General features: G+C 38.7%; 1 protein-coding gene across 1 annotated transcript in view; it reads left to right on the forward strand.

Moving 5' to 3' along the window:
- Nucleotides 1-5,532, forward strand: part of ENPP4 (ectonucleotide pyrophosphatase/phosphodiesterase 4 (putative)) — a 20,821-nt gene extending 15,289 nt beyond the window's left edge. Inside the window, exon 3 of the mRNA XM_006860604.1 lies at nt 5,171-5,532. Within this exon, the coding sequence (XP_006860666.1) occupies nt 5,171-5,532 (362 nt within the window). The remainder of the gene's footprint in view (nt 1-5,170) is intronic.
- Nucleotides 5,533-10,979: the final 5,447 nt, after the last annotated feature.

A 10,979-nucleotide genomic window follows, 5' to 3' on the forward strand; every position in this document is an offset into this window, starting at 1 on the left:
AAAACACTACTACAAGAAACCAAAAGAGACTTAAAAAAATGGAAGAATATACCACGCTCCTGGATAAGAAGATTTAACATTGTGAAAATGTCAATACTACCCAAAGCAATCTACACATATAATGCAATCCCAATCCAGATTCCAATTACATTCTTCAAAGAGATAGAAAAAATCAATTACAAACTTTATGTGGAAAGGAAAGAGATCCAGGGTAAGCAAAAGCACTGCTTATGAAGAAGAATAAAGTTGAAAGCCTCTCACTCCCTTATTTCCAAATTTACTACATGGCTACAGTGGTCAAAACAGCTTGGTACTGGTACAATGAAAGATATATTGATCAGTGGAACAGAATTGAGAATCCAGAAATTAACCCATCCAGCTACAGCCAACTGATTTTCGACAAGGGCCTAAGTATATTGCATGGGGAGGAGATAGTCTCTTCAACAGATGGTGCTGGCAGAACTGCAAAACGATATGCAAAAGATTGAAACAAGACCTTTACTTCACGCCTTATACAAAATCCAGCTCAGCATGGATTAAAGACCTAAATGTGAATCCCAGAATTATATAAACGGTCATCAATGAAAAAATAGGAACAAGTGTGAGGGCTTTAATACAGGGCACACACAGACTACCAAACATTTTTAAAATTACACAAACAAAAGTGGACAAAATAGATGATTGGGACATACTAAAAAAAAACTTGTGTGCATCAAAAGACTTCATCAAAAGAGTAAAAGGGAACCCACACAATGGAAAAAATCTTTGGCAATGACACATCAGACAAGTGACTAATTTCCAAAATATATAGGAACCTACAACATCTCTACAAGAAAAAAAATAACCCAATTAAAAAGTGGGCACAGAACATGAACAGACACTTTACCAAGGAGGAGCTCCAGGCAGCCAACAAACATATGAAGAAATGTTCACAATCACTAGCCATTAGAGAGATGCAAATCAAAACAACAAGATAACATCTCACACCAGTAATAACACAAAAATTTTTAAAAAGTAGAGGACAATAAATGCTGGTGAGGATGTGAAGAGACTGGGACCCACCTACATTCCAGGTGGGATTGCAAAATGGTCCAACCACTCTGAAAAAGAGTATGGTGCTTCCTCAGAAAGTTAGAAATAGAAATACCTTATGATCCAGCAATTCCTCTACTTGCTATTTATCCACAAGAAATATGAGCCATAACACGAGTAGATATATACACACCAATTTTCATAGCAGCACTATTTACAATAGCAAAAAGATGGAGACAGACTAAGTGTCCATCAAAGGAAGAATGGATAAACAAACTTTGGTACATACACACAGTGGAATATTATGCGACCTTTAAGGTTAACAAGGAAGCTGCAAAACACTGTATAACATGGATGTACCTTGAGAACATTATGCTGAGTGAAATTAGTCACAAAAGGAGAAATAATGCATGGGACCATTATTGTAAAAGCTTAAGAAAAAGTACCCACACTAAAAGGGGGGAAAATTCTTTGCTGGTTACCGGGGTGTATGGGGTGGGGTGAGGGGAGGGAGGGGAAGGTGGAGCACAGGATGGGGAGTAGACGCTAGTTTGGGTGCTGTGTGGGTGCGGGGGGGGGGTGGAATACACAAGAAGGAGGGGAATTGAAGTACAAGGCAGATGGGAGAACAGTTAGGCAGGTTTGCATGGGGTAAGTGGGACAGAGGCAAATAAATAATAATGTATGCACAACAGAACAACAGAGCTCTCGGATACAGGGATTGAGGCATGGTTTGAATGGGTAAGAGAGGAAATAATGTTAAGATGCTTGGCTGTCTTTAGAGTCTGATTTTCTCTTGTCTACTATTGTCAAATAGACACTTGAGGAGGAGAGAAAGGAATAGCCAGGAATATCACTGTAGAAAGCTTGTAAGTCTGTCTTCAGCCTAGAAATTATTGGAATACCTAAAATGGGACTAGAACTTGCCCACTGAAGGAGGCTTCCTGTGGAGCCTTTACATTGCATAAGACCATAGGTGGAATCCTGATCCCATCCAGAATCTTCTGAGGTGGGAAGTTTCCACTTGAAAAGACAAACAGACCAGCCTGGAGCGGCTACAAGAATAGAAGATACTTGAAAGAAAGACTGGCAGGAATTTTCAAAAACAGTAATGGCAGTCTGATTGACTACTACAGGAACAAGCAAGTTGTTCCCCTGGGAGCCATCAAGGCAAGCAGTCATCTCCCCTCAGGGCAAAACCCTTCCAAGACTGAGAATCAAGGGGAATCAAATGATGTATTGCATTAGGCAGGTCTATTGCAAAAGACCTCTTCAAAGTGTTAAAAAGCAATGATGTCAATTCAAAGACCATGGTGTGCCTAACCCAAACCATCATATTTTAATTTGCCTTATATGCATGTGAAAGCTGGACCATGCATATGAAGACCAAGGGAGAACTGATGCAGTTGAATTGTGATGTTGCTGTCAAGAATTAAGCAATCTCTTTAGAAGCAAGGATAGCACAATTTCAGCCCATTTACTTTGGACTTGTTATCAGAAAGGACCAGTCCCTGTAGAAGAACATTATGCCTGATAAAGCAGAGAGTTGGTGAAAAAGAGGAAGATCCACACTGAGATGGATTGACATAGTGGCTCCAATTATGGGCTCAATCATAGGAATGATTATGAGGATACTGCAGGACCAGGCAGTGTTTCATTCTGTCGGACATAGGGTCACCATGAATTGGAACTGATTCAGCAGTGCCTAACAACAACCAACAATATAGTTGTTTAGTGCCATCGAGTCAGTTCTGACTCATAGCAACACTGTATAGGGTATTGAGGAGCAGCTGGTGGGTTTGAACTACATACCCTGTGGTTCATAGTCCAGTGCTGATCCTACAACACCACAACAGTAGTGTGTATATATATATATATATATATATATATGTTGTTAAGTGCCATCAAGTCGATTCTGACCCATAGTGACCCTGTATAGGGTTTCCAAGGAGCAACTGGTGAACTTGAACCACCGACCTTGCAGCTCAAATGACTTTGCAGTCTGGCGCATTAGCCCACAGCAGAATTCCATATATATGTATATATATATCCATCTATACATACACGTATACACATATATATGTAGGCGCTTTGGTTTCCTAGTGAGTCAGGTTACTAAACTCAGGCTCAGCAGTTCAAAACTATTAGTCATTTTGCAGGAGAAATATGAGGCTTTCTGCTCCCATAAAAATTTACCTATGTAGGGTTGCTGTGAGTTGGAACCAACTCCATGGCATACCATCATCTACATGTATGTATGTATGTATGTATGTATATATATATATGTACATATATACATGTAGTTGTTGGTACGTGCCATGAGTTGATTCTGACTCATAGCAACCCTGTATAGGGTTTTCAAGGAGAAACTGGTAAATTTGAACTGCTGTCCTTGTGATTCAAACCAACTTTAAGCACCAGTGTTTACAGTGCCACACCAGGACTCCTACATACATATATGTGTACATCTATATGTTTATTTTGAAATCATAATGTGTACATAGTATTTTTAGAATTTTACATGTTAGGCATAAGCGTTTCCCACTATGAAATGTTTCAAGCCCACAAATAAAAGAGTAACACAACAAATACCGTTGTATGCTCATTACTCCGTGACCTACACAAGATAGAAATGTGGGAGCTTATGAAAGGTAACTAGTGCAGGATAAGCACTAAGCTGCTAACCACAAGGTTAGCACAAGGCTCAAACCCACGAACCCACTAGTTTCTGCTCCTCAGAAACTATACAGATTCTCTATCATTTGGAACTGACTCGACGGCACTTAAGAACAGCGTACAATAACACAACATTCTGGAAAAAGACTGGTACTCTGGCATTGAGATTTTATCAAGGACAGTCGTGTTTTTTCTTCAAGTCTGACTTCTTGGAGTCATGTGGTTAGATTTCCCATTCAGTACAAGGATCCCTTCTGCACCTTCTCAGTTCTCTGTTCTGCTGATGTCAGGAAAGCCGTATGTAGAACGTTATGCAGGCGTTTTTCTTATATTCTGCCTCAGGAGTATTTGAGATAGACAATGCTGCACATTTTCTCCACCCCCCCCTCCCCCCCTTCACTACTCTCCCTCACGGCTGCTTTCCCCAGTTACTCAGGGCCATCAGCTTTACCACTCTTGCGGTCACTGATGCAGTTTGCGCTGGGCTTTTACAAACAATACCAGAGAGTGACAAGTAAGTGGGCCTAGACCTAAAAGATACGTACACCAAGTTGAGAAATTATGTTAAAGCCATGAGAGATTGAGAAAGTGATGGATAATGGGGAGAGAAGGATATGAAATAAACAGCGTGAGCCAGTTGAAGAAAATAGAAATTTTTACTTCTGACCCTCACCTGGTGCAACTAACTAGAATTTCAACGGGCGGACATTACATTAGCAAGACTCCATCGTACTTAAACTTCGTTGTTGTTCTAAGTTGCAGTGTTTCATTCTGTTGTACATAGAGTCACGATAATTTGGAACTGACTCAGCACCTAACAACCACCACCAATGTTTCTTTCCTATAAAATAGATTAATAGATATAGATAGGCTGTTGTAAAGTACCGTCAAATCATTTCTGACTCATTGCAACCCTATATTGGGTATCCAAGGAATAGTGTGTGGGTTTGAACTGCCAGCTTTGCGGTTAGCTGTGGAATGCTGATCCGACAGCACCACACCAGGACTCCAGACATAGATATATATCCAGTCACCTCACATGCGTGTGATTCCAGCTCACAGTCATCCCATGTGTTACAGAGTAAAAACGTCTGTAGGGATTTCTTGGCTGTAATCTTAAGGGAATCACCAGGCCTTTTATTCTGTGGTACTACTGGGTGGGATTGAACCCAATTTGAGATTAACAGTCACACTCAAACCAGGGACCTGCCCTCACACTTGTTGTTGTGGACTTGATTCCAGCACATGGTAACCCGTATACATCAGAGGAGAGCTCTGTTCCATAAAGTGTTCAATGACTGATTGTCTCCAGAGAAGGGCTTTTCTTCCTCTTCTGGGTAGACTCCATCCGCCAGCCTTTTAGGTGGCAGCCAAATATGTTACCACCAGAGACGAGAAATACGTTGTTTTGTAACAGGAACCACGATCTTGTTTACTGACATACTTTTTTCTTTTTCAGTAGGTGACCATGGCTATGATAATTCCTTGCCTAGTATGCATCCATTTTTAGCGGCCCACGGTCCTGCATTTCACAAAGGCTACAAACACAACACAATCAACAGTGTGGATATTTATCCGATGATGTGCCACATCCTGGGGTTAAAACCCCACCCCAATAATGGAACCTTTGGTAACACGAAGTGTTTGTTAGTTGACCAGTGGTGCATTAATCTCCCAGAAGCCATTGGAATTGTCATCGGTGTACTCTTGGTGTTAACCACTTTAACATGCCTCATAGTAATCATGAAGAACAGACTGTCGGCACCACATGCATTTTCCCGACTGCAGCTACAAGAAGATGATGATGATCCCTTAATTGAGTAAAATATGCGGGGGTGTTTATAAAGTATCTTCAGAACTAAAGATAACACCCAAGGAATGCTGTTAATACTATGAAAAACTAATTCTGAAAAGCAAGGAAGTCATGCCAAACATGCTAAGTTTTTTAGCTTTTTTTTTACTTTTGTGTTCTGTTTGGTGCATTGGCCAATATAAATAACCCGCACCATATTAAATTTTTTTAGTACATCCTTACTAATGAACACAGATCTATTGCTCTAGCTAGAAACGTCTTTGGGGAAAAATACTCCCTCTGCTTGTGTGTATGTGTGTGTGTGCACACGCGTGCGTACATTCTGTGTGATGAAGGTGTGAAGCATCTTTTACATGAGAAGACAAGCATACCAGAATTTCGTAGGCATGCATTTCTAATAAATTTATATATTTGTACATGAAAGAACAGAAATCCTTATGCAGTTCTTAAATTTTGTGTATCCAGGAAGAAATGCTTCCTATATTTTTATATTTGCCTTTGATAGAGTTCATATCCCAAGTAAACACTTGAGAAAGTAAACCTCTGTTAAGGTTAATAACATTGGTTAACCTGGTAGAAAACATTTTGCACATGAAAGTATTAAGGAACGCTACTTTAAAAAGCAAAACACAGCTAAGACTATTGGGCTCAGAAAGTATTGAAGTTCTAGGAGTTTTATCTTTTTTTGCTAGTAAGAAATTCACAGTAGAGAAAATTGCTAAAGACATTTGATCTATGCTGTTGTGTAAGTTATTGTGTGTGTGTGCATGCGTGTGTAGTCACAGAAGTCATGTGATCTGTTTTAGAAAGAAGTCAAAGGTGAACTGGGCTGTAGCTGGCCTTTCACATTCCCATGAAACACAGCTATCAGGAAAGGCTATTTTTGTGTTCATATTTGTTTACTTTCTCCTAACTTACAAGTTAAAATCATAATTTTTAAAGTCATTAGTTTTGTTTGCCATAATTAGCATTCTCCTGTTGTTTATTGTAACAAGAGGTATCCAAGTGCTCCAGATACATTAGGAATATAAATCTGGCTTTGCTGGGTCAGAAGAGACTCTTGTGTTAGTTTTTAGGCATTAGAGCAGTTAGGAAATTGAAAGTAGAATGTGTCTATTTTGATCTTTTACATAATTTCTGTGTCATCTGACTAAAGAAACTCAGAACTGTGAACTTTCAATATGGCCAGTGCTGCTGTGGCTCATAGAAATAGTCACTGTTGATAGCTTTTCACTTGCTTATTCAGAGCCAAGGAGTTATTATGAGAACCCTATTGTCCTGCCATTGATAGGTGGCCCCTCCTAGTAATTGAAAGTTAATATGAAGAAACTTGAGTTGTGGAAGGCCAGACTTTATTTGTTAGGGGTCAAACTGGGTTATAGAACGAACCACTTTTGAAATGAAACAAGCAATTAGTATTCATAGTATGTTCGTTAAAGTTTGAGCAGTATAAAATAAACTTGGTCACTGTTTTGCAGACACAGAAATAACTTAGAGTGAATATGCAGTATAATTAACTGTGACAATCTGTGATAATGAAGAACAGCAGTGGTGCCAATGAAACAATAATCTTCTTGGGTTACTGCTGATTTCCAGAGCCTGGTCCTTGGTGACATTTATATTTGGGGCCTTTGAGAGGCCTTCCCAGACCCTGTCTGTGTAAGTAACCCATGTTACTGGTTCTAAGAGTTGATTGTATTATGAACAGCATAATAAATAGGAAATAAAACTCATAGGAATAATTTTGCTTCTTAACAAATTTGACTTCATTTTTTGTTTCACACACACACATACATAAGGCCATTTTACTAAAGGTTGTGGACTCCTGGTGTGGTGATGTCGGATAAGCATTGGACTGCAAACCACAAGGTCAGCAGTTCAAACCCACCAGCAGCTCTTCAGAAACCCTATACAGGGTCGCTGTCAGTTGTTACCGACTCGACAGCACTTAACAACACTAAACATTGAAAGATGATTAGAATGAGAGAGTAGAAAAATATAATTCAGGATTAATTTTTTTAAAAAAACCAACAAATAATTGAACTCTCACATTTAAAACTTAAGGGGTTTTTTTCCCCTTAAAATTGTGGACGTAGCTTGAAATGTCTAACGCAGTAGTAGACTATTTTATACAGTTGAGTGGCTCTTGGTCTTTGCAGTGGTGTGGGTTTAGATTGCCCCTGCTTGCTTGGTGGTTATGAGTTTCAGATACATAGTACACAGCCTGTGAGTAGATGGGATGCCCTGTTAGTGTCTTAACCCTTTCAACAAAAAACCTATTTGTCTTTCATTTCATTTTCAAAAAGATTACCTTTATTTTTAATGAGATAAATTGCTTTTATATGTTTATATTGATGGGATGAGAAGTATTTGATCAAAGAGACATTTATATGTTATTATGGTGAACTTTGTACTAATTCATTTGGATCTTTAGAAAATGATCACAGTTCATACCAATGATGCCTCTAGTACACTGAGAAACTCTTTTGATTAAAGCTAGACTTTCACATGAAGGTTTAAATGTGTATTTTTTTAATGTTTGGACTAATATGCTACTGTGTTTGCTGAATAGTAGAAAGTATTTGGCTCCGGAAAACATTCATTTATTTCTGACAACAGTAAAAGGTAAAGGGAATACTTTTAATGAGGTGTTTATTTGCTACTTCAATGGGTGACTGTTTTCAGATGAGTTAAATGTACGTACACATAGGGATTGTTCTGCTGCTGTTATGAATGTACAGGTTCTTGTAAAAAACCATAGGATAAAATATTTGAATGCTCTGTACTATATATAGGCTTTGTGTTACTATTCTTTGCACTTGGTTTGAATATTTGAAGATCAAAGTTCTTGGAACACTGAAGGATTAACATTGCATTTCATTGTTCTTGTGTGGATTCCTCTCTTACCTGTACAAGCTTTAACGATGAATCCATTTAATTCCTTTTTTTTTTTTTGGAGGACTTTACTTCATGGTGAATACACAGAGCTACAGTCAAAGACAAGAATGAGATGGAAAGTATTGTCAATTTTTTAAATAGTAAATAATGTCATGAGTGTATTTTAAAGAAATTTATATGTAGTGCCTTAAGTTGTATATTTTGACTATATTGTCTGAATTCATAGTTAATACCTTTGCTTATGATTAAACATTTTTATGTGAATAAAATCTACCAAAACATTATAATTATTAAATATAAATTATTAATTTCTGTGTCATTGATGATTTTTTAATTTGTTACTTTCTTTTCAAATATATGTGCTATAATAGACTGTCGATGGGACTTAGTAATACTGTATAAACTCACGTAGGTATTGATAAGGATGTTTTGTATTTAATTCAGGATTAAGTATACTATACTGAACTAGATTTTTAAACCAATGTACACAATGTATACAACCCTGGATTCCTGATGTGGCTCTGTAGGGTATGTGTGTGGACTCCTGAATAAGTACTGGACTCTGAACCACAAGGTCGGTGGTTCAAACCCACCAGTTGCTCCTCAGAAACCATATGCATGGCTGTTGTGACTCGGAATAGATTCGATGGTACTTAACAACTATATATATATATATATATATATATATATATGGAGCTCTGGTAGTGTAGTGGTTATGAATCAGTCTGTGAACCACAAGGTCAGCAGTTCAAAACTACCAGCTGTTCCACGGGAGAAAGATGAGGCTTTCTGATTCTGTAAAGATTTACGCCTCAGAAACCCTGTGCAGGGTCGTTATGAGTCGAACCGACTCCACAGCACATAACAACCACCACACACGTATATATAATCCAGTATAATAGCAGCACTAGGAAACCCTGTACAGGGTCACTATGAGTCGGAACCAACTCCACGGCACATCACAACAGCAACAACAGAACAAAATCCAAGGTCATTTTGTGTAACTTTCAGTATGGCTATTTATTGGCATACAGTAGATGGGAAGATTTTTGAAAAAGCTGATTATAAAACACTGGCATAAGAGAAAGGGGTTATATTAAATTCTGCTTATGTATATTACCATAAGTGCTAAATATCTTTATATATATGTATATGTACATATAAGGAGCTCTGGTAGCGTAGTGGTTACAAATCAGGCTTCGAACTTCAAGGTCAGCAGTTCAAAACTACCAGTTGTTCCACGGGAGAAAGATGAGGCTTTCTGTTCCTGTAAAGACTTACTGCCTCGGAAACCCTGTGCAGGGTGACTATGAGTTGGAACCGACTCCACACACATAACCACCACCACCATATGTACATACATATACTCAACAGTTTCCTCTAATAAAACGATGATTAATTCATTTCATGTTTTTACATTTAGTGAACACTGCTAGGAACTGGGAAAACAAAAGATTAAGAGACACTATCTTTACTTTTGAAGAGAGTTCTGTGTCAATTCTAAAAAGCTTTATGTTAGCCAATCAATTACATCTACTGTGTGCAAGGAGCCCTGGTAGTTAGTGGATTACAAGCTGGGCTGCTAGCTGCAATAGAAAAACAAGATTGACAGCCTCAGAAATCCTGTGCAGGGTCGCTATGAGTTGCCACACCACCACCACCTCCCATGATGCACCTCATACTGCTGAGAGTCTCGATGAAGAACCATTTTCCTGGCCTTCTGCTTCCTGAAGATTGGTTACCAACTTCTCACTCACCCCCAGCCTTTATGAACTTGTGCTTGGATGTCATTACTGTCCTGCTATACACCCTCCCAGCCTCTCCCTGTTCCCCACCCTTCTATCAGAGAACATGTGAGAATACAAATGAGCCAGTTGAGGACTGGGGACCTGTCACAAACACACACTGATGACATGGCTATCGTTTTGCATCCTAATGTATACATGTCTGTACATGTGTGTGCAGATGGTTGTTGGCATTGAGATTTTAGATGTCCTCTGACTTGTCCTATGGCCAGAGTTATCTGGGAGAAAAAGGTAGAGTCTACCCAAAGAGCAAGCCAAACTGCTAGATAGGACAGAATTCTACTTTTCCACTTAACCTTCTTTCTCTAACCTCTGAAATCTGATTTCCACTATCTGTTCGCTGAACTTTGTAACATTTTCCACTGTGACCTGTATGATGAGTGACAGATATTAATCACTGCCTTCCTGTGTTAAAGGTCTCCTTCCTGTATTAAAGATCTGAATTGCTAGTGACTTAAAACATGTTTTATTTTCACATTTTCCAAGTTTAACCTCACTTCAAAAGGGGAAGTAGAAAAGATCATGAACCCCTGTCAAATTTAGATAACCCCAATATATGAATACATAGCTTATGAAAGGCTTCCTATAAGATCAGTACCGGTACATATTGTAGGAATCTGCTCAGGAGAATGAATGTTTGTCTTTCAATGAAGGCTTCCTTTTTGTTTAATGTGGCAATGGAATATTATGCTGCACTGAAGAATAACAAGGAAGCGGCAAGCCACCGCATAACATGGATGAACCTTGAGGACATT

This window comes from Chrysochloris asiatica, unplaced genomic scaffold (assembly GCF_000296735.1).
Source record: "Chrysochloris asiatica unplaced genomic scaffold, ChrAsi1.0 scaffold00038, whole genome shotgun sequence".
Taxonomy (NCBI): domain Eukaryota; kingdom Metazoa; phylum Chordata; class Mammalia; order Afrosoricida; family Chrysochloridae; genus Chrysochloris; species Chrysochloris asiatica.